General features: G+C 44.5%; 1 protein-coding gene and 1 non-coding gene across 2 annotated transcripts in view; both read left to right on the top strand.

The window, feature by feature from the left end:
* Positions 1-24,645, top strand: part of LOC133749560 (zinc finger protein 26-like) — a 64,989-nt gene that overhangs the window by 10,874 nt on the left and 29,470 nt on the right. Inside the window, exons 2-6 of the mRNA XM_062178780.1 lie at positions 4,779-4,861; positions 6,668-6,794; positions 7,694-7,762; positions 8,263-8,342; positions 8,557-10,552. Coding sequence (XP_062034764.1) covers positions 4,787-4,861; positions 6,668-6,794; positions 7,694-7,762; positions 8,263-8,342; positions 8,557-10,552 — 2,347 coding nt within the window. The 5' untranslated portion in view covers positions 4,779-4,786. The remainder of the gene's footprint in view (positions 1-4,778; positions 4,862-6,667; positions 6,795-7,693; positions 7,763-8,262; positions 8,343-8,556; positions 10,553-24,645) is intronic.
* On the top strand, positions 15,940-16,046 carry LOC133750158 (U6 spliceosomal RNA). The gene has a single exon (XR_009864660.1). It is a non-coding gene; the product is annotated as a U6 spliceosomal RNA (small nuclear RNA).

Raw genomic sequence — 24,645 nt, 5'->3', positions numbered from 1 at the left:
CCTGGTACATTGTCAGACATGGAGAAAGTCAGAGGTATAACAGAACATGGTTGACTGCCTGGTACATTGTCAGACATGGAGAAAGTCAGAGGTATAACAGAACATGATTGACTGCCTGGTACATTGTCAGACATGGAGAAAGTCAGAGGTATAACAGAACATGATTGACTGCCTGGTACATTGTCAGACATGGAGAATGTGGACCTTCCTGTGAGCGGAAATATTTGCATCTACTAGGTATACACAACTCTTTCTAGGCAAAGTTGTTTTCAGAGCTTTGCAAAGCAAATAAAGCCTCATTTAAGAACTGAGAGAGACCCTAGTTGAATTTCTCTATGAAGTGAAGCATCGCATATTGGTGAAAGAATGCCTTGGGGCTGGTGCTGTGGCTTAGTGGGTAAAGCTGCCGCCTGCAGTGCCAGTATCCCATATGGGTGCCATTTGGAGTTGGCTGCTCCACTTCTGATCCAGCTCGCTGCTATGGCGTGGGAAAGAAGTAGAAGATGGCCCAAATGCTTGGGCCCCTGCGGCCTTGTGGGAGACCCGGAAGAAGCTTCTGGCTCCAGGCTTTGGATTGGGCCAGCTCCGGCCATTGTGGCCATCTGAGGAGTGAACCAGCAGATGAAAGATCTCTCTCTCTCTCTCTCTCTCTCTCCCTCTCTCCCTCTCTCCCTCTCTCCCTCTCTCCCTCTCCCTCTCCCTCTCCCTCTCCCTCTCTCCCTCTCCCTCTCTCCCTCTCCCTCTCCCTCTCCCTCTCTGCCTCTCAGATGCCTCTCTGTAACTCTGCCTTTCAAATACGTAAAAAACATCTTAGAAAAAAAAAGGATGAGTGCTTCCCAGCTCCTCCTTTAAAAAAAGAAAGAATGCCTTGACCACCATCTGTTTCAGTTACCCTCATTGTTTTGTATCCATTTTTCTGAGTGTGTGATTTACTTATTTGAGAGATGGAGACAAGCAGACAGCAAGAGCTCACATCTGCTGGTTCACTCCCTGAATGTCCACAATGGTCGGGGCTGGGCCGGGCTGAAGTAGGAGCTGAGAACTCTATTCACATCACCCGGGTGATAGGAGTCCAACCGCTTGAGCCATCGTCACCTGCAGCCCACTAGGGTGCATTAGTAGGAAGTTGAAATCTGGAATGGAACAGGACTCTTACCTAGGCATTCTGATTATGATGCAGTTGTCACAACCAGCCTCTGAATTGCTAGGCTTGCCTGAGAAGTTAATTTGATAGAGGGTAGTAAGACAAGAAAGACCTTCCTTTCTGGTTGTGATGACACAGTTCATATTTGAGACATGCTGTTAAAGCCATATGACTAGAGTTAAGAAATAGTGAATGAGTATGGATACAGAGAAGAATCCTTAGGACCACTGAACCCTGGCTTAGGCAGTAAGATAATCTACCTTTCGGGCCGGCGCCATGGCTCAACAGGCTAATCCTCCGCTTAGCGGTGCCGGCACACCGGCTTCTAGTCCTGGTCGGGGTGCCGGATTCTGTCCTGGTTGCCCCTCTTCCAGGCCAGCTCTCTGCTGTGGCCAGGGAGTGCAGTGGAGGATGGCCCAAGTGCTTGGGCCCTGCACCCCATGGGAGACCAGGAGAAGCACCTGGCTCCTGCCTTTGGATCAGCGCGATGCGCCGGCCGCAGCGCGCCAGCCGTGGTGGCCATTGGAGGGTGAACCAATGGCAAAGGAAGACCTTTCTCTCTGTCTCTCTCTCACTGTCCACTCTGCCTGTCAAAAAAAAAAATCTACCTTTCTATATAGGCATGGTGTTATCTGTCCTCATTTTCCTGTGCATGTGGTAGAGGTGTTACACTGCTCAAGCTGTGTATATGATGATTTAGGACTCTGACCTTTAATGATGTGGCTATGGACATAACCCAGGAAGAGTTGCCTTTATTGGAATCAGAACAGAGTAATGCATACAAAGATATGATGCTGGAGAACTGTGAAAGCCTAGCTACAGCTGGTAAGACTACCATCATGCCTTTCAGCATCTTAGGGAACAGATTATTTATAAAGAACATTATTTATTTACTCTGTCCTAGGATTTGTATTTCCATCTTGGAACAAATGAGAAATAAACACAGTCTGTGTCCTAATAATGTTTTAATCACCTTGGTGGTTCTTAACTGTTTTGCAAGATCAACAGAGTTACTGTTATTGCTCAGAAATATTCATTTTTCATCTCCACCCTTGACTTATTGTATCAGATACTTTAAAAAAATATTTATTTTAAAGAGTTACAGTGAGAGGTAGAGACAGAGAGAGAGAGGTCTTCCATCCGATGGTTCACTTCCCAGATGGCTGCAACGGCCAGAGCTGAGCCTATCTGAAGTCAAGAGCCAGGAACTTCTTCCGGGTCTCCCATGAGGGTGCAGGGGTCCAAGGACTTGGGCCATCCTCCACTACTTTCCCAGGCCATAGCAGAGAGCTGGATCGGAAGAGGAGCAGCTGGGACTAGAACTGGTGCTCATATGGGATGCCGGCGCATCAGCCCAGGGCTTTCACTCACTGCGTCATAGCGCCAGTCCGATACTTTCCACCTAAGACTGTCCTGAATGTTGTGCATTGTAATATTTAGGGATTTCTGGTATAGTTCTCCATGATAACAAAGTTCTCCTTGGTTGACTTATTTATTTCCTGCTTGACTACAATTTTTGTGCTTTGTCAGTGTTTTTTATTTATTTATTTGAAAGAAAGTTACACAGAGAGAGGAGAGGCAGAGAGAGAGTTCTTCCATCTGCTGGTTCACTCCCCAAGTGGCCACAACGGCCGGAGCTGTGCCAATCCGAAGCCAGGAATCAGGAGCTTCTTCCAGGTCTCCTACGCGAGTGCAGGGGCCCAACCACTTGGGCCATCCTCCACTGCTTTCCCAGGCCATAGCAGAGAGCTGGTTCGGAAGTGGAGTAGCTGGGACTAGAACCAGCGCCCATATGGGTCGCTGGCATTGCAGGCGGCTGCCTTACCCGCTACGCCACAGTGCCAGCCCCTTGTCAGTGTGTTTGTAGGCATGAATTTGTTTTTCAGGGGTCATGGATAACCAGTTTGTAGACACAAAATGAGTTGGTATTTACATTTTTTAGTTCTTTTACAACAATTTCTCTGCTTTTTTTAAAATTTATTTTTATTTTTAAAAATTTTTTTGACAGGCAAAGTGGACAGTGAGAGAGAGAGAGACAGAGAGAAAAAGGTCTTCCTTTTGTCATTGGTTCACCCTCCAATGGCTGCCGCGGCCGGCGCGCTGTGGCCAGTGCACTGTGCTGATCCGAAGGCAGGAGCCAGGTGCTTATCCTGGTCTCCCAAGCAGGTGCAGGGCCCAAGCACTTGGGCCATCCCCCACTGCACTCCCGGGCCATAGCAGAGAGCTGGTCTGGAAGAGGGGCAACTGGGACAGAATCCGGCGCCCCGACTGGGACTAGAACTCGGTGTGCCGGTGCTGCTAGGTGGAGGATTAGCCTGTAGAGCCATGGCGCCGGCCAATTTCTCTGCTTTTGTTGGACTTGAAGCACAGGATTCTCCTTCATTAGTCTCCTGCATTAACTTATTTTTCCCCATGTACAGGATGCCAGTTTATGGAACCCAGTCTAATCTCTTGGTTGGAACAAGCACAAGAGATGGGAACTGTGCAGAGAGGAGTTCTTCAAGTTGAGTGTTTGTGAAGAGCAACCTTGATTATCGAGAATTTGAGAGTGTTCAGAGGCATAATGAGGAATCTTCTCAGATGCACTTCATCCGAGAAGATTGATGTAATTTACCTCAGAAGTTAGAAGTTCCCATACTCTAAGTTCTGTCTCTTCCAACTTGCTATAATGTTGTAAAATGACATTTTTCTTTTTCAAGTTTTTTGTTTTTTGTTTTTTTTTTTTTTTAATTTGACAAGCAGAGTTAGACAGTGTGAGAGAGAGACAGAGAGAAAGGTCTTCCTTCCTTCCTTCCGGCTGGCGCGCCACGCTGATCCAAAGCCAGGAGCCAGGTGCTTCCTCCTGGTCTCCTACGTGGGTGCAGGGGCCCAAGCACTTGAGCCGTCCTCCACTGCACTCCCAGGCCACAGCAGAGAGCTGGCCTGGAAGAGGAGCAACCGGGACTAGGACCCCAGCGCCCATATGGGATGCAGGAGCCGCAGTTGGAGGATTAAGGAAGTGAGCCACGGCGCCAGCCCCCCTCAAGTGCATTATTTTGATGTATGTTCTTTGTTCAGCTATTTACTATTCTTCCCTGATAATACTCTTTTGATTTACTATCAGTTTTAGTTTTCTTTCTTACTTACTTATTGAAAGTTAGAGTTATAGAGAGAGAGAGAAAGACACACAGAGAGATCTTCCATCCACTAGTTCATTTCGCAGATGACTGCAATGGCCAGGGCTGGGCCAGGCTGAAGCTGGGAGGTGGGAACTTCATCTGGGTCTCCCCCATGAACACTTTGACCATCTTCCACTGCTTTCCCATTCCATTAGTAGGGAGCAGGATCTGAAGTGGAGCAGCCAGGACATGAACTGTGCCCATGTGGGATGTCGGTGTCACAGGTGGCAGCTTTACTCACTGTGCCACAACACTGGCCTCAGTTTTAATTTTCATTGAATAAATTTATAACAAATTATCCAAATTTTTGATCTCTGATCCTTAAGATGACCAAATTTTTGACAAAATCTGAATCTTCAGTATTTGATTTCTTTTTTAACATGTTTATTTTGAAAACAAATATGAAAAGACTTACGATTTTTAACACCTTTAATCTGTTTTTTTTTCAAACTTGTTTGTTTTGTGTTTAATTTCAGAATGGGAAATGCAACTGAAAACTCAAGGTTCAGCACTTGAGCAGGATTTGTTGGAAGAATATTCCTCTGATGGGTTAGAAATGGTAAGCTCAACATGGAATATTTCTTATTTTCCATATTCAGAGGAGATTTGGTATTCTGATATAGATAATCACCATATGTCTTTTTTTTTTTTTTTAAATTTTTGACAGGCAGAGTGGACAGTGAGAGAGAGACAGAGAGAAAGGTCTTCCTTTTGCCGTTGGTTCACCCTCCAATGGCCGCCATGGTAGGCGTGCTGCGGCCGGTGCACCGCGCTGATCCGATGGCAGGAGCCAGGTGCTTCTCCTGGTCTCCTATGGGGTGCAGGGCCCAAAGACTTGGGCCATCCTCCACTGCACTCCCTGGCCACAGCAGAGAGCTGGCCTGGAAGAGGGGCAACCGGGACAGGATCGGTGCCCCGACCGGGACTAGAACCCGGTGTGCCGGCGCTGCAAGGCAGAGGATTAGCCTAGTGAGCCGCGGCGCCAGCCAGCATATGTCTTTCATACATCCAATATTGTATGTTCACATTTTATCCCTGTCATCACTGCTAAACTGTGCTTTCTGTAAAGGCAGAAACTGCATCATAATTATTGATATCTGCATTACTTCCTATATAATTAATTATATTTAATTATTATAATTAATAAGTGCTCAATAAAGTGATGAAATGGAAAAAAAGGGAAAATCCACATATGTAAAAGAAAATGAAATTCTGTCTTTTGCAACAAGATGGACGCAATTAGAAACCATTATACTTAGTGAAATAAGCCAGTCCCAAAAAGACAGATACCATGTATTTTCCTTGATCTGAGGTGACTAATACAGTACCCTAAGTGTGATATATTGGAGTGAAATGGACATTTTGAGATTCAATGGTTGTTTACTTTCTTCATACTATTTGAACTCTTTTACTTAGTGTAAGGTTAACTTTATGATCACTAAGTAAACTGAAAGTAGATCTCTATAAAAATTAAGAATGGGAATGAGAGAGGGAGGAAGAAGACAAGTTGGAGCATGGGTGGGATATATCACTGTTCCTCGATCTGTATATATGAAATACATGAAACTTGTATGATTTAAATAAAACTTAAAAAATAATAATGAAAAATTTAAGAAACAGAAAATCAGCATAGAAGAAAGATACTTGAAAGAAATAGATTCACATAGGAGAAAGCAATGTGTCTGAACACATAATCTGATCATGCTGAATTTAGGTATATTCAGACTTAGTGTGAAATTTATCTTCTTCCAAAAAAAAAAATATGGCATAATTGGATCAACTAGGAGGACATATTTCCTTGTAGCTATACTTGTCTTCCTGGCTCCCTAGAACAAATACTGACTTAGAATCCATGCCAAGACTTGAGTCACCGATTAAATTTCCCCAGAATATCTTGCTTCTCACATTGGTGAATGATTATGCTGAAATGTATCTCAGATTTTTAGTAAGTATGTTAATCTTAACTATCCTTATGCCAACTACATATATATGTATATATATTTTGGCACTCTGACAGATACTAAGGAAGATGAAACTCCTTTACTTGAAGAATTCATTCATATATCAGTGTTCATCAAGTGTTTATAATATGTTCATGAGTGTGCTACAATATAGAACAGTGATACAAGACGAGCTCCCAGACTAGTCGTCGTGAGATAAGGTCACATAGAGATGAATGACTTATTTATTTGAGTTGTGTATATTGAAAGTGTATGAAAAGAAGCTTTCTTAGGACTGTTGAACCCTGGGGTAGATAATGAGAGACCTTAGAACCTTTATATGCATTGGTCTCACTTGTTCATTGTGTAGTTAACATTGATGGAGATGTTACTTGTCTCAAACCAGTGTGTTTATGATGGTTTAGGACTTGGTAACCTTTGATGATGTGGCTGTGGACTTCACCCATGAGGAGTGGACTTTATTAGACTCAACTCAGAGAAACCTCTATAGAGATGTGATGGTGGAGAACTACAAAAACCTGGCCATAGTTGGTAAAACTGCTATCATTCCTCATAGTTTCTTTGGGAACAGAAATACATTATATACTTACTGTGTTTTGAAGATTGGTGATGTCATCTCTGAGTATAATGGGAAATAGCAGAGACATAGACCTTGTGTTAATACAATTTAATCTTTGGTGATAATTTTCCACCTGATTTGGTCTCAGGATCAAATGGCATCATTGAATTAAAAATGTACATTGTGAGACTCCACCTTTGACGCACTGAATCAGAAGACCTCTAGTTGCACCTCTGTCATCTATGTCTTATCAGTTCCTCCACATGAATCTGATTCACAGTAAAGGTGACAACCACTCGGGCCGGTATTGTGATGCAGCAGCTTAGGCCACTGCCTGTGATGCCGGCATCCCATGTCCTGACTGCTTTGCTTCCAGTGCAGCTCCCTGCTAATGCACTTGGGATAGCAGTGGAAGATGGCCCAAGTACTTGGTCCCCGTTACCCACATGGGAGACCTGGATGGAGTTCCATTCTCCTGGCTTCAGCCTGGTGCAGCACTGGCTGTTGCAGCCTTTTGAGGGGTGAACCAGTGAATGGAAGATCTCTCTGTCTCTCTCTCTGTATGACATTGTGCCTTTCAAGTTAAAAACAAAAACAAAAACAAACTCCAATGCTGTTAGAGTTTCCCGTGAGAATATCTTTTTCTGATTCCATTATTCCTACTTGAAGAAAAGTCTGTTTAAGCCTGACTGTGGATTTCAGGCATTAAACATGGCCAGTGTCTGTGGGACACTGAAAAAAGTGATATTTGCATTTTGAGATCTTTAGAAATAATTAATGCTTTCCTAAGAAATATAGTTATTTTTTCATGAGGAGCTCTGTCATTCCTTGCATGAGCCTCTTCCACTGAGGTGCCTTTTCCTGTGTACAGGATATCAGCTGTTCAAACCCAGCCTTATTTCTTGGTTGGAAGTGGAAGTGGAACAATGTGTTCATCAAGGTAAGAGTTTATGGAAAACATTTTTGGTCATTGAGAAGTTCAGTGTGTTTGGAAGCATGAGGCAACTTAAAAAAAAAAAAAAAAGGAAAAGCATTTGGGATCTGGGATCTGAAGTCTGAGGCCATTAGACAGTGATTTTGGGATATCTTTGACTTCTCATAGTCTATTACTTGATCTAAACTTTGCTGTGATCTCACAATCTGCTCTTCTTTGAGTTCATGGTTTTCTTTGTGCAGATATTGCCTGCTTTTCTTCCCTCATAATACTATTTTTGTTACTATCATGTTTAATTTTCTAGGAAAAAAGTGGTTAATTTTTAAAGTTTATCCCTAACCCCTTAACATTGCTGAATTTTAAATATGACCTTCTTGGACTTCTCAAATCTGTCTTTTAATTTCTTATGTTTAATATGAATAATATAAATGAGCTTTTTAACATTTTAACTTATTTAACCTTTTACTTTATACAAACCCTTATATATGTTTTTTGTTTCACTTCAGAGTGGGAAGTGGACCTTAATACCAAAGGGACAGCTCTTCAGGATATTTTTTGGTCAGATACTTCAAATGGGATACAACTGGTAAGAGTAGTTTCTAAATTCAGATAAGATTGGGATTTCCATGATAGAAATCAGTACAAATGTGAGATGCTTGCAGGAAGTAGCTTTCGCCCAAGAGGGAGCAATGTCTGTGGAGAGAAACCCCAAACCTGGGGTGAAGCTTAGTACTCCTGCGTTCTCACTAGTACTCCCTTAAATCTGAAAAAGCCTTTAAACACCGTTCATTTATCAACAGGCAAGAAGTCGCAGTGGAGGGGAACTCCGTGAATATAACCAGTGCAGCAAAGCCTCCAGTGATGACTTTCAGCTACACACAGATACTCAAAATACAGAGAATACTTCTGAATATAATCAGTATGGAAAAGACTTTCTTCTGCCCAGGACAGTCTCCATAGGAGACACACTTTCAGAATTAATTCAGTGTGAAAAATCCTTCAGCCTGACTGCAGATGTCCAACAGAGAGAATGCCCACAAGACAGAGTCTTTCGGAACAATGACTACAGCCAAACCAATGTCAGTCAGTCATACCTTCAGACTCTTGGAAGAAACCACACTGAAGGAAAACTCTCCAATTGGGAGCGATATGGGAAAACTTCTACTCAGCCTATAAGCCACGTTGTACACATTCAAACACACATCGTAAGAAAACCCTACAAAAATAAGGAATGTGGAAAATTATTCACATATCCTTTGTATAGTAATAATATTAAAAATCATACTAGAGAGAAATCCTGTGATTGGAAGGAAGATGGGAAAGCTTTCACTGTGCCCTCAGGTCAAACTGCGCACATTCAAGATCATGCTGGGGAGAAGTCCTATGAATGCAAGGAATGCGGGAAAGCCTTTGGGAAGTCCTCAGGCCTCGCTGAGCATATGAGAAGTCACACAGGGGAGAAGCCCTTTCAGTGTGATGAGTGTGGGAAAGCCTTTACCTCTTCCTCCTATCTTACTGCACATTTGAGAACTCACACTGGAGAGAAGCCTTTTGAGTGTAAGATGTGTGGGAAAGGATTCACGCGTTCCTGCTACCTTCGCATTCACACGCGAACTCACACCGGAGAAAAACCCTATTCGTGTAAGGAGTGTGGGAAAGCATTCACCGAGCGCTCAGGCCTTAATCTACACTTACGAACACACACTGGAGAGAAGCCCTATGAATGTAAGGAATGTGGAAAGGCCTTCACGAGTTCTTATCAACTCGCTGAGCATATAAAAACTCACACTGGTGAGAAGCCTTTTGTATGTGATGTATGCACAAAATCCTTTAGAAATTCCTCATGCCTTAAGAAACATTTTCGAATTCATACTGGAGTTAAGCCCTATCAGTGTAAGGAGTGTGGGAAAGCCTTCGCCGGGCGAACGGGCTTTGCTACACATGTGCTCACTCACACCGGGGAGAGACCCTACAAGTGCAAGGAGTGTGAGAAAGCCTTCACTACCTCCTCGGGCCTTATTGAACACATGAGAAGTCACCTGAGAGAGAAGCCCTTTGAATGTGAGCAGTGTGGAAAAGCTTTTTCTTCTTCTTCGTATCTCATTGTACATTTGCGAACCCACACTGGAGAGAAGCCCTTTGAGTGTGCAGTGTGTGGGAGAGCCTTCACACGTTCCTCCTACCTTCACAGGCACATGCGAATTCACACTGGAGAAAAACCCTATGAATGCAAGGACTGCGGGAAAGCCTTCACTGAGCGATCGTGCCTTAATGTACACTCACGAACACACACTGGAGAGAGGCCCTACAAATGTCAGGAATGTGGAAAAGCCTTCACTACCTTTCCTCGACTGACTGAACATATAAAAACTCACACTGGTGAGAAGCCTTTTGAATGTCAAGTATGTGCAAAATCGTTTAGAAATTCTTCATGCCTTAAGAAGCACTTTCGAATTCACACTGGAGTGAAGCCCTATCAGTGTAAAGAGTGTGGGAAAGCCTTCGCTACATCCTCACACCTTATTGAGCATGCAAGAAGTCACACAGGAGAGAAGCCCTTTGAATGTGACCAGTGTGGGAAGGCCTTTGTGGCTTCCTCATCTCTGAATGTCCACTTGAGAACTCACACTGGGGAAAAGCCCTTTGAGTGTAAGATGTGTGGGAAAGCATTTAGGCATTCCTCCAGTCTTTGCAGTCACATGCGAACTCACACTGGAGAGAAGCCCTATGCGTGTAAAGATTGTGGGAAGGCTTTCACTGAGCGCTCACGCCTTACTAAACACTTACGAACACACTGGAGAGAAGTCCTATGAACGTGGAAAAGTCATCACTAGTTCTGACTTTACCGAACGTAAAAAAATACCACTGGAGAGAAACCTTTTCAGTATAAGGAATCAGGGAGACTCTTTAGGAAGTCCTTATTTGTAATCTCATTTGAATTCAGTGTTGGAAAACCTTATCAGTATAAGCAATTTGTAAAAGCATTCAGTTGTCCCTGTTTATTTCCAATATATAAAAAAAAACTCACAGATACTGAGAGCCACTGGAATTTGCACACCATCCAGCATGTAAGAACATGCCTTGAAGCTGTATAGTATAGGTAATACTGAAAAGCTTTACTGTTTCATGAGGGTCTTGCTAAAAATGTGGGATTTCCAATAGAGAAAGATGATTGGCCTAAAATATGGAAAAGTTACAGTTCAGCTGTATATTTTGCTACTCACCTGTGATTTCTGAAATCTTCATGTTGACAGAAACATGGCTTTCTAGGTGGTCCTGTAGATAATTTTAAATATTTCACTTGTCTCAGTATGTGTATATTTTTATTATTTTAATTATAAATGTTCAATTTCTTAAGTGATTATATCTTTTTTGAGGTTTAATTTTTTTTGAGAAGAAAACATAATTTCTTACGAAGTTTTAAACAAAACTTCCTTATGATTGCTTCTTAAGGAATCTTAAAATATCTTGAGGTATAATTAAAAACTCATATATATTTAGGGTGTATAACTCAAGGTATGATACATGTAAATATTATGAAATTATTAACACAATCACACTGATTAGTACATTAGTTACCTCATGTAGTTACCTTTTATTTGCCATATTGTGAGAACACTTTCTACTATTTTAAATTCCAAGTATAGAATATGTTATAAGGACCAGGCTGTATATAACTGAAAAATTGTACCTTTGAGCAGTATCTCCCATTTTCTTTTTTTAAGATTTATTTATTTAAAGTCAGAGTTACACAGAGAAGGAGAGGCAGAGAGAGGTCTTCTGTCAGCTGGTTCACTTCTCAATTAGCTGCAACAGCTGCAGCTGCACCTAACCAAGCCAGGAACCTGGAGCTTCTTCTGGATTTCCCATATGGGTACAGGGGTCCAAGGACTTGGGCCATCTTATACTGCTTTCCTAGGCCATAGCAGAGAGCTAGATTGGAGATGGAGCAGCCAAGACTCGAACTGGTGCCCATATGGGATGCCAGCACTGCAGGTGGTGGCTTTACCTGCTACGCCACAGCACTGGTGCCAATATCTCCCATTTTCTTAGATTTCTCCCTCCCCCAGTCTATAGTAGCCACTATTCTGTTTCTGTAAGTTGGGCTTTTTAAGGATTCCATATGTGTGGCAGGGATCCAAGTATTTGAGCCTACTGCTCACCTGTTGCTTCCTAGAGACTGGAATTGCGAGCAGAGCTGGAACTTGAACCCAGCCACTACAGTATGGAATGTGAGCATCTTAAGCAATGCCTTAACTGCAGTGTAACCGTACCTCACACACATAGACACACACACACACATTTTATTTTTCCATACATCCTTGAGTGACAGTTTTCATAACCTACAGGTACAGAACATAGGAGTACAGATTTCTTCAGATAGTGATTTTATTTCCTTGCATATACCATGAGACTGCAAAAAAGTTCATGGGAAATATGTATTGTGAAGAGACTTAATGGATTTTAATATGTTGCTCTTAAATAAGCCATTAGTTCCATTTTCCCAGAACTTTCTGAAGTCTCGTATACCCAGAAGTGGGTTTGTTGGATCCTATGTTTAATTTATGAGTAACTTTCATACTTTCTTCATAGTAACTGTGTCAATTTATAGTCTCACCAACAGTGTACAAGCATTGTTCGTCCACCATTGTCACCAACACATGTTATCTTCTTATTTTTTTTTTAGAAAGCTTTTATTTAATAAGTATAAATTTCATAGGAACAGCTTTTGGAATATAGTGGTTCTTCCCCCTATACCCACCCTCTCACCCCCACTCCTGTCCCACCTCCTACTCCCTCTCCCATCCAATTCATCACTAAGATTCATTTTTTTTTTAAAGATTTATTTATTTGAAAGAGTTACAGAGAGAGGTAGACACAGAGGGAGAGGTATTCCATCTGCTGGTTCACTCCCCAGATGGCTGCAATGGCCGGAGCTGCACCAATCCGAAGCCAGGAGCTTCTTCTGGGTCTCCCACGCAGGTGCAGGGGCCCAAGGACTTGGGGCATCCTCCACTGCTTTCCCAGGCCATAGCAGAGAGCTGGATTGGAAGAGGAGCAGCCAGTACTAGAACTGGCGCCCATATAGGATGCTGGTGCTTCAGGCCAGGGCATTAACCTGCTGTGCCACAGCACCAGCCCCTCCCCTGCTTTATTTTAAAAAATATTTAATATATAAATACAAATAAGCTATATAATTTGAATGTATTTATCCTCTCATATTGTGTAGACCCTTACTTTTGTTTTTGTGTTTTACTTCAGAATGGGAAATGTCTTTTTTTTTTTGACAGGTAGAGTTAGACAGTAAGAGAGAGAGACAGACAGAGAGAAAGGTCTTCCTTCCGTTGGCTTACCCCCCAAGTGGCCGCTACGGCCAGCGTGCTGCTCCAATTCGAAGCCAGGAGCCAGGTGCTTCCTCCTGGTCTCCCATGCAGGTGCAGGGCCCAAGGACTTGTGCCATCCTCCACTGCCTTCTGGGCCACAGCAGAGAGCTGGACTGGAAGAGGAGCAACTGGGACAGGAAGTGTGTCTTAAAACCAAAAGGGACAGCACTTTGGTAGGATATGTTTTGGTTATTCAGATGTCTTGCCTCTAGTAAAATTAACAATGGAAGTTTTTTTATTTTCCACATTTAGAGAAGATTGGGCATTTCACAGTATAAATCAGCATGGGATGGGTGTTTAGCCTAGTAGTTACGATGCCTGCATCCCATACCAAAAGTACTGGGTTCAGTAGCTGGCTCCTATTCCTAACTTGAGCTTCCTGTTAACGCAGACCATGGGAAACATCAGTGACGGCTCAAGTAGCTGGGTTCCTACCATCTATGCGGGAGGACTGGGTTGAGTTCCAGGCTTTGACCTGGTCCAGTTCCAGCCATTTAGGAACAAGGGGAAGTGAACTGGTGGGTAGGTGGTAGCACTCTTCCCCCTCAAAATTTTTTCTTTAAAAATCACTCTTAATATGTGAGATATTTGAGTGAAGGGAACAATGTCTCTTGAGGGATGCTCAAAACCGTTAAACTAAATGCTAAATTTAATCTCTAATAATGTTGTATAAACTATCCTTGTATTCCAGTGATAACCCCAATTAGTCATGGTGTGATCTAAGTTTTTATTTTTTAATTTATTTTATTTTATTTTTTATTTTTTGACAGGCAGAGTGGACAGTGAGAGAGAGACAGAGAGAAAGGTCTTCCTTTTGCCGTTGGTTCACCCTCCAATGGCCGCCGCGGTTGGTGCGCTGCAGCCAGCGCACTGCGCTGATCCGATGGCAGGAGCCAGGTGCTTCTCCTGGTCTCCCATGCGGGTGCAGGGCCCAAGGACTTTGGGCCATCCTCCACTGCACTCCCTGGCCACAGCAGAGAGCTGGCCTGGAAGAGGGGCAACCGGGACAGGATCGGTGCCCCGACCGGGACTAGAACCCGGTGTGCCGGCACCGCAAGGCGGAGGATTAGCCTAGTGAGCCGTGGCGCCGGCCTTATTTTTATTTTTTAAGATTGATTTATTTATTTGAAAGGCAGAGTTATAGAGAGGGAGCTAGAGAGAGGTCTTCCATCTGCTGGTTCACTCTCCAGTGGCTGCAATGGCCAGAGCTGAGCTGATCTGAAGCCAGGAGCCAGATCTTCCTCCAGGTCTCCCACATGGGTGCAGGGTCCCAAGCACTGGGGCTATCTTCTACTGCTTTCCCAGGCCCACAGCAGAGAGCTGGATCAGAAGAGGAGCAGCCGGGACTAGAACTGCCGCCCATATGGGATACTGGCACCACAGGCTGAGGATTAACCCACTGCACCACAGCACCAGCCCCAGGATCTTTTAAGTTTTTTAAATGTGAATGTATTACATTTGCCTATCTAAAGGCAGAGTATATAATTCCTCACAGAAAACCAGACAGCTGTGCTGCCAATAAAAGTAGACTGAAAGTTAAGGGATGGAAAAAGATACTCTTTGTAAGTGGAACCAAAAGAGGACACCGTTGCTGTACTTCTTTCAGACAAAATAGACTTTTTGTCAAAAACCATAATGAGAAAAAAGGAAGCCATATCACAAAGTTGTCACTTCATAAAGAGGATATAACAGTTGTAAATACAGTCAAATGCCATTAGGTAATTCCATTTTTTGTGTGAACATTATAGACTGTACTTACCCAAACTGACATGGTATAGCCTACTACTATACCCTGGCATAAACTTACTTCTAGGCTACACACATGTTACTATAGTGAATACTGTAGGCAGTTGTAACACAGTTTAATGCAAAGTTAAATAAAATATCTTAGTGGTGGCCGGTGCCGCGGCTCACTAGGCTAATCCTCCGCCTTGCGGCGCCGGTACACTGGGTTCTAGTCCCGGTCGGGGCACCGGATTCTGTCCCGGTTGCCCCTCTTCCAGGCCAGCTCTCTGCTGTGGCCCGGGAGTGCAGTGGAGGATGGCCCAAGTACTTGGGCCTTGCACCCCATGGGAGACCAGGAGAAGCACCTGGCTCCTGCCATCGGATCAGCGCGGTGCACCGGCCGCAGCGCGCCAACCGCGGTGGCCATTGGAGGGTGAACCAACGGCAAAAAGGAAGACCTTTCTGTTTCTCTCTCACTGTCCACTCTGCCTGTCAAAAAAAAAAAAAAAAAAAAAAACTAGAAACATAACAGGTTCTTATTTATAGGAACTTAGTGTTTTAATATAAGTACAATTATCAACCAGTAAGTCAAGGAATGTTTATCAGAAAACAGTCGTACAGGCCGGCGCCGTGGCTCAACAGGCTAATCCTCTGCCTTGCGGCGCCAGCACACTGGGTTCTAGTCCCAGTCGGGGCACCGATCCTGTCCCGGTTGCCCCTCTTCCAGGCCAGCTCTCTGCTGTGGCCAGGGAGTGCAGTGGAGGATGGCCCAAGTCCTTGGGTCCTGCACCCGCATGGGAGACCAGGAGAAGCACCTGGCTCCTGGCTTCGGAACAGCGCGGTGCGCTGGCCGCAGCGCGTTACTGCGGCAGCCATTGGAGGGTGAACCAACGGCAAAAGGAAGACCTTTCTCTCTGTCTCTCTCTCACTGTCCACTCTGCCTGTCAAAAAAAAAAAAAAAAAAAAAACAGTCGTACAATAATTGGCCACATTTCTGGGAGAAAAAGATGTAACATGTAATATGGCAAGTACATTTTATGAAGGGCAGATGTTTTTAAAAAGTGATATATTGGTGTGCTTGCATGGGCAGTACATATACTAAATTGGAATGATACAGAGAAGATTAGCATGGCCCCATGTGCAAGGATGACATGCAAATTCATGATGCATAACAGTTTTACTGGGGAAAAAAGTGATATGTTGGGGCCGGCGCTGTGGCATAGTAGGTAAAGCCACTACCTGTAGTACCGGCATCCCATATGGGTGCCAGTGTGAGTCCTGGCTGCTCCACTTCCGATCCAGCTCTCTGCTGTGACCTGGGAAAGCAGTAGAGGATGGCCCAAGTCCTTGGGTCCTTGCATCTGCGTGGGCGTGGGAGACCAGGAAGAAGCTCCTGGCTCGGATCAGCACAGCTCCAGCGGTTGTGGCCAATTGGGGAGTGAACCAGCAGATGAGACCCCTCTCTCTGCCTGTCCTCTATGTAACTCTGACTTTCAAATAAAATAAATAAATTTTAAAAAGTGATATATTGTTAAAGAAAGTTAGGAAATCTGTACATAGATTGTAAGGAGAATTTTTAGTGCAAGGCAGGAAACAATTTAAAAAATTTCGGCATAAAGATAAAACATTTTGTACAGGAAAAGATGAAAAATTAAATAATTATCAAGTCAAATGACTCATAAAACATTGAGATGGCACATGAATAATTCTTGGTAAAAGGCTGGTACATCGGTGGTCAGAATAATTTTATTAACTCCACAAAGGCCACCCACTAACAACCACAGAAAAATGATTAGCAGGGAAACTTTAGAGCCATTGCTGCCTCGTATTAGTGCTGCTTTGCAACCTTGGAGGGGTGGCCGTGAATCTATGGTTAGATTGGAGAAAGAAAAAGATATTTGAAGAAGACAGCAAATTCAGGTTTACAAAACGTTATCAGGACACTGGAAACACAAGCAATCGATTGTCAGAGTTCAGTGTCCTGATAAAAGAGACCAGGCGAGAGGAAGGCCCAGAGATTAGCTTGGAGAAGGGACCACCTCACGGATTGGCATTTTGTCCACAGGGCTCTGAACAACGTCACGGGACGGAGGTGGAAACCACTCTGTGACGTACAGTGGGTGAGTCACCGCGTCTCCATGGAAACCGGGCGCGCGGCCGGGTCCCCCCTCCACCCGCCCGGCCGGCCCCGCCCCCGCCGGTAGCTCCGCCCACGGGGCTGGCAATCGTCTCAGACCTTGGTCTGCGGGCCCGTTTCTGCCTCCGGCCGACGCTCGAGCGGACCGCAGGGCCCGGCCGCACTCGGGAGGGAGGGAACTGGAACTTCGCCGCCGGAAGCGAGTCCAGGGCGGCTGAGGCGCCAGCGCCCGGGGCGCGCCCCGCCCGCCGGTAGGCTGTGAGCGGAAGTGACGTCACGGCCGTCGCCTCGGGCCCGGGCTTGGCGCCGCTCGGCGCCTTTTCTCCTCAGTGGCGGTCGTTGTAACCTCAGCTTCGGTGAGGCCGGTGGGAGGGACGGGCCGACCTTGAAAGGCGGCGGTGACAGGGCGAGTTCGGCCGAGGGGCTTCCTGAGGGGGGCGTGGCGGGCGGGTCGCTGTCAGCTGCGAGGGCTTCTCCTCAGGGCGGCTCAAGTCACTGAGGTCCCTCTTCCTTAAGTCTCCTCGGTGACTCTCTCTCTTCCAGAAGGAATCGGACTTCCGCGTTCACTGCCGCGGTCGTGGGTCCTGCGTCGCCTCCCGGCCCGGCGGGCCGGCGCCTTGCGGTGAGCCCGAGCCCCGAGCCCCGAGCCCCGAGCCCCGGGAGAAAGTTGGCCCCGGAGGGCCTCTAACTCCTGTTTGAAAACAAACGTTCCTCGGGAGAATGTAGCTTTCCCTTACGCGTCGTAGGTTTAGTATTTATTTATTTTTAGATTTATTTACTTATTTGAAAGTCAGAGTTACACAGAAAGAGGAGAGGCAGGGAGAGAGAGACAGAAAGAGAGAGAGAGAGAGAGAGAGAGAGAGAGAGAGAGGTCATCTGATGGTTCACTCCCCAAGTAGCCGCAATGATCGGAGCTGCGCCGATCAGGAGACAGGAGCCAGGAGCCAGGAGCTTCTTCAGGGTCTCCTACATGGATGCAGGGTCCCAAGGACTTGGCCCATCCTCCACTGCTTTCCCAGGCCATAGTAGAGAGCTGGATTGGAAGTGGAGCAGCCTGGACTTGAACCGGTGCCCAGTGGGCACTGTAGGCAGCAGCTGTACCTGCTACCCCACAGCACTGCCCCGGTGTTTAGGATGTGCATATTCTAATTTGTGCATATAAAACTGTAGACAAGTCATTCTAAAGAAAATCAGGAATATTCAGCCCTTCTCTTCGGCTGAGCTTCCTAGGCTTGTATGCTCCACAGAACTTCAAAACAGAAGCTTCTAGAAGAAAGGATGACGGCTTTATTACACTAGTGCTATAATATCTGAATTTAGCCTTTGCTTTCTCTCTCTCCAGAAAAATAAAATAACTTTCTTTTTTCTTTTGGTGAACTGAGAGCAAGTAAATTGAAACTGACAGGCATGACACTTGAGCTTTAAATGCTTGGTAATTTATCCGCTGTAGATAAGACAATTTAAGGCCAAAGCCTTGGCTCAATAGGCTAATCCTCCGCCTGCGGCGCCGGCACCCCAGGTTCTAGTCCTCATGGGGCGCCGGATTCTGTCCTGGTTGTTCCTCTTCCAGCCCAGCTCTCTGCTGTGGCCTGGGAGTGCAGTGGAGGATGGCCCAGGTCCTTGGGTCCTGCACCCGCATGGGAGACCAGGAGAGACACCTGGCTCCTGGGTTCGGATCAGCGCAGTGCACCGGCTGCAGTGCGCCGGCTGCAGCGCGCCAGCTGCAGTGCGCCAGCTGCAGCGGCCATTGGGGGGTGAACCAACGGAAAAAGGAAGACCTATCTCTCTCTTTCATTAGTAAAAAAGTATTGTTATTAAGATATAGCCGGGGTAACATGAAGTTCATGTTGTTCCAGTGTGTGCTAGTTTTTTTTTTTTTTAAATTAATTTATTTATTTGAAAGGCAGAGAGAGAGAGAGGTCTTCAATCCGTTAGTTCACTCCCCAAATGGCAGCAATGGCTGGAGCTGAAACGATCCGAAGCCAGGATCTAGGAGCTTCCTCCGGGTCTCCTGCATAGGTGCAGGGGCCCAAGGACCCCAGTCCATCCCCCACTGCTTTCCCAGGCCACAGCTGAGAGCTGGATCGGAAGTGGAGCAGCCGGGACTCAAACTGGTGCCCATATGGGATGCCAGCACCATTGTGCCCGGCCCTGTTATTGGTTCTTACCTCTATCTATTCAGGGTTCGTGGATTCCGACTTTGAACCTAGACCAGCCACTATTACTTCTGTTATTTTTTGAAGAGTCACTCCTGAAGAAAGACACATTTTGATACCTTTTCTTGTATTCTTGTGAGAAGTTTAAGTATTTCCTCCATTTCTTGTATTTCCTGATAACACCTACATGGTTGCTTAAGGCACAGTGAAGAAATTGAACCTAAAGTTGTTCAAAGGGAGCTTCTAAACTAATAAAAGAGGCCAACATCTAGCCAAGAAAATAAATGTATTAATAGATATTCATGAGTGTCCGGAAGGTAGAGAAAGTATTATTTTCTCTTGTTTTTGTATGGATGTTGGTGAAGCTAAGAAAAGAAATTGATATGTGAGGCCAAAAATAAAAAGTGTAGGAGTTAGCCATGCTGAATGGGAAAGTGAGCAGGCAATGGTGAGTGTTGTGTGAATTGGCAGATTATATTTCCATGGAGATAGCAGAAAGTGCCTAAAGAATTACTCCCAGGTTTGAGACTGAGAGTCATTTTCTGATACCTATTTAAGTGATATAAATCAAGATAAAATAGGAAAAAGCATGAATATGTTTTTTTAAAAAAGATTTATTTTATTTATTTGAAAGACAGAGTTTCACAGAGGAGAAGTAGAGACAGAAAGAAAGGTCATCCATCCACTGGTTCACTCCCTAGATGGCCGCAACGGCCAGAGCTGTGCTGATCTGAAGCCAGGCGCTTCTTCCTGGACCCCCATGTGGGTGCAGGGGCCCGAGGACTTGGGCCATCTTCTATTGCTTTCCCAGGCCATAGCAGAGAGCCGGATTGGAAGAGGAACAGCCAGGACTAGAACTGGTGCCCATATGGGATGCCAGCGCTTCAGGCCAGGGCGTTAACTCGCCTCGCCACAGCGCTGGCCCCAATATGTTTTAATTTCTTAAATAGAAAATTAATTCAGGAAATTAGAATCTGTGGCTGATATTGAAAAATTGGTCCTCCTTAAAAATTCACTTACTTTTTAATAATCAGTCTAGGAAATGTTTGTGTCCATTAACAGAGAGTCAGATTTTTTTTTAACGATTTATTTATTTATTTGAAAGTCAAAGTTACACAGAGAGAGAAGGAGAGGGAGAGAGAGAGACAATTATTCCATCTGCTGGTTCATTCCCGAATTGACCACAATAGCTGGAGTTGCGCCAATCAGGAGCCAGGAGCTTCTTCTGAGTCTCCCACGTGGGTTCAGGGGCCCAAGGACTTGGGCTATTGTGCACCACTTTCCCAGGCCATACCAGAGAGCGGGAGTAGCCACGTCTTGAACTGGGGCCCATATGGGATGCCTGCACTGCAGGTGCCCCCACCCCCCTTTAAAAAAAAAAAAAAACAACATTTATTTATTTGAGAGACAAAGTTATGGAGAAGGGGGAGACAGTCAAAATCTTTTTATTTTTTTTTTCCGGTCAATCCTGGTGTTCTTTTCCTGTTCAAACTAATCTTTAGTTTACCTGAATTAATATTTCAAATGAACATTCCTGTATTACTTTGTAGACATGCACACATCTAGGAGGTTGGGATCACTTCATAAGTAAATGGACAGAAAACATGCCTGCATGGGCTTCTAGTAAGCTCTGAAGGGGGTGTGTGGTTTGGTAATGTCTGTGTTCTCTGTTTGCCACTTAGGGGTCCCATAGGGCTAGGTGTACATAGTGAAACAATTGGTGAGGATTCTGAAGATAAACTTGATTTTTCTTCATAAAATATACTTGTTTATTGAGAGTTTATTGGAGAATAATTTCAAAACTGTAAACAGTGTGTCCTAACTGTACATATACATACAATAAGTCCTGTGTCCTTTTGTGCCTTCAGAGAGGCTGTCCAATGGGCATGCTGTGTGGCGTTATTAATTTTTTTTTTTAAGGTGAAGCAGAAAAAGAGAGTTCACTCCCCAGATGCTTGTCGTGGCTGGCACTGGGCTGGACCAGGCTAAAGCTGGGCGATGGGAAGCCAGTGTGGATCTCCCATGGAGTTGCAGGAGTGGAACTAAACCACCTGAACAGCCTCATGAAGGTGTTAGTGTGGTAGACGTCACCTCTGACTGCAAGTTCTTAGGTTGGGGCGATGTCATCTGAGAGGCTGTCATTTCCAGTGGTGACATTTTAAGCCAAGATTAAGTCATTTGGAAGTGGGATTGGAGTATCCTTTTTAAGTGAATACCTGCTGGAGTTAATGTGATCTGATTAAAAACCAAGAAAGCAATAAATTACTAAACCAATAGTAATAAGACCGGTAGTTAATAGAATGATGTTAAGCTGCACTTGAGAAGGAGTTTTTGGCTTATGATTTATTTTGTTTAAATTTGAAAGGCTCCTGAAATGGCCACAACAGTTGGCTGTTACGGGCTGAAGCCAGGAGCCAGGAGCCAGGAGCCAGGAACTCCATCCTGGACTCCCACATAGGTGGCAGGAGCTCAAGTACTTGAGCCATCATCAAGTATTCCCCAAGTACATTAGCAGGGGGCTGGATCAGAAGTGCACTAGCTGGGACTCAAACTGACGCTTAGGGATGTGGGTGTCCCAGGCTGCGACTTAACCTGCACGCTGCAATGATCCACTGGTTTTTTTTTTTTGGTGGAAGTATAGTTTCACATGGGCCCTATATCTGATGAACAGCTGCGTGTGGAACAATCTATGGTTAATGAATTCTAGGTTAATTACCCAGGAGAGTATGCAGTCTTAATTTGGCCTGCAACCCTTGTGGAGGCTTGGGCCATGATAGGAAAGTATAGGCATTTATTTTTTCAACTGTAATTTGCAATGTAGCTTTTTGTTTGTTTAAAGATTTTATTTATTTGAGAGGTAGAGTTAAAGGTAGAGAAAGAGAGACAGAGAGAAATGTCTTCCATCTGCTGGTTCACTCCCCAAATGGCCACAACAGATCAGAAGCCAGAAGCTTCTTCCAGGTGGGTGCAGGGCCCCAAGACTTGGGCCATCTTCTGCTGCTTTCCCAGGCCATTAGTAGAGAGCTGGATTGGAAGAGGAGCAGCTGGTACACAAACCAGCACCCATATGGGATGTTGGTGCTGCAGGCGGAGGCTTAGCCTATTATGCCTCAGTGCCAGCCCCAATGCAGTTTTCTTTGAGGATATCATTTTGTCTTTCAGTGAAATCATTTATGTGGGATCTACTAGGGAAATGAAAGTTTTGTGAATACCTTTTTCAAGAGCCTGGCATTATGTATTTTAAGATGTAATTAAGTGGGGCTGGCATTTGTGTGCGGTGGATTAAGCTGCTGCCTACAACACTGGCATCCCATATGGGCCCTTGTTTGAGTCCAGGCTGCTCTACTTCCAACCCATCTTCCTGCTAATGTGACTGGGAAAGCAGCAGCAGAAGGCCCAAGTGCTTGGGCCCTTGTCATCCATGTGGGAGATCTAGATGGAGTTCAGGGCTCCTGGCTTCAGCCTGGCCCAGCTGCAGCCATTGCAGCCATTTGGGGAGTGAACCAGTTGATGGAAGATATTCTCTCTTGTACTCTGTCTCTGACTGTAACTCTGCCTTTCAAATAAAAAAAAACTTTTTTTTAAAAGGCTATAAATAAGTAGTAAACAAGTGTTTGTTGGTCACTCCTAGTAATGTCTGTAACTGAGGGGAATAAGGAGTGTTCTGGCAAGACCTTGTCATGTGGCCTCAGTGTGTGAGGAGATGTTTGATTTTGTTTGTGTCTTGGGCATCTGTCAGGCAGGAGAGTCTGTTTTTTTTTTTTTTTTCTTTTTCTTTTTTAATCTTGAAGGGGATAGTTTCTTTAAAGGAGTGGCCCAATAGTTAATAATAAACGTGGAGGCAGGATCATTTGTTGACCAAATCATGTGGTGCTAAGATTGTCTGCCATTTGGCCAGTGTTGTTTTTTGGATCCCATCTTTTATTAGGGACATCCTACATAAAGGATGGAATGCAGCAGGTCCACTAAGCTCTGTCACATATATGGTCAATAGTGCCCTTTGCATAGTCTCTGAACTTCCATCACTGTTCATTTAGTTAGTTCCAAGGGGCTGTCCACTTAATCAAAGGGGCCTGGTTGAGGGATGACCTTCTTTAACACTTTGGTATTTAGTGAGAGGCTAAAGAAAGGGTGAGCAGGTGGAATATACCATATGACCCGTGTTTAAATCTATCCCATCTTAATGAGGTCTTAGTAGCTGTGCCAAGGTTGTGATGTGCTGTTTTTGTGACATAAAGGGGAAGTGGATAGGAGAGTCATAGGCTCTGGGTTTGTGAGAGCCTCCATTTCCAGGACAGTGCAGTGGGTAGCAGCAGGTCACTTGTTGTTTTAATGGTGAACAATAGCAAGCCAGGGGAGGCAGTTTCTTACGTTAGAAGGCCAAGGGCAACTGATGGCCACCTTATTTGTTTAGAGACTTTAAAGAGGCATTGGAAAAAGTTGCCAAAGCCTCTGTCATGGAGTGTTTGGTTTACATTGAGTTTTTGAAGGCCCTACTAGGAGTGTTTGTTGATTTTAGTTTGGCAGTTAAATTTGCAAATGAGGGACATATTGCCACTTCTTAGTACCTAAGAAGTACTAAAGGATATTGGAGTTACAGGTCCGTTGTGAGTGTGTCAGCTGAGTCTCCTTGGGGAAAGATGTTATGGATGTGATATCATACCTGGGTTATGAAGGAGGTGGGTGTTATAAAGATCATGTATAATGGCAGATCTGTTGAATAGCCTGGAAAAAGTGAGTTGTGTGCCTTCTGACGTGGAGGCAAACTGCAGGTATGAGGCTGTTGTAAGTTTGAATCCCTGAAGCCCTGTTCTACATTGGTCCATGTTAACTGGGGATCTGTGGGGTACTATCTTAGGAGTATTTATTCTCAAACTGAAATATTATAGAGCCAGAGGTGCTATCATTAGGAAGTTTAAGCAAGGCTATGGTTAAAGTGAGGCATACTTTTTTTTTCCCCTCTGTATTTAGTTTCCCTTTGAAGATTTTAGAGGCACAATGGTTAAATTTAGTGGAATCCCTTTGTTTAACTTGATCCCCAGATTGACTAAACCAAAGAAATTTTGTTAATTGATACACCAATGGAGTTTTGTTGATTGATACATCTTAGCAAATATTAAAAATAAGTAAAAACAGTTTACCTTTGGATCTGTCTGCCTGCCTTTTTCTTCCCTCTCTCTCTCCCTATCTCCATCTCTCCCTCCCTCCCTCCTTCTCTCTCTCTCTCTTTCTTTGTATTTTTGCATTTCATAAGTACAACTTTAGGAATATAGTGATTCTTCCCATCATACCTGCCATCCCACCCACTCTCTCACCCCTCCTCCTCCTCCCTCTCCCATTCTCAGTCCCATTCTCCACTGAGATCCATTTTTGATTAACTTGATACTAAACTCTATACTAAATAAAGAGTGCAGCAGTTTGCACAAACAAAAACACCTGTTCCTCAACATTTGTGACAAGGGCTCTTCAAATTCATTGCATCTTTAA

This window comes from Lepus europaeus, chromosome 20, assembly GCF_033115175.1.
Source record: "Lepus europaeus isolate LE1 chromosome 20, mLepTim1.pri, whole genome shotgun sequence".
NCBI classification, from domain to species: domain Eukaryota; kingdom Metazoa; phylum Chordata; class Mammalia; order Lagomorpha; family Leporidae; genus Lepus; species Lepus europaeus.
This window is presented reverse-complemented; position numbering and strand designations above follow the sequence as displayed.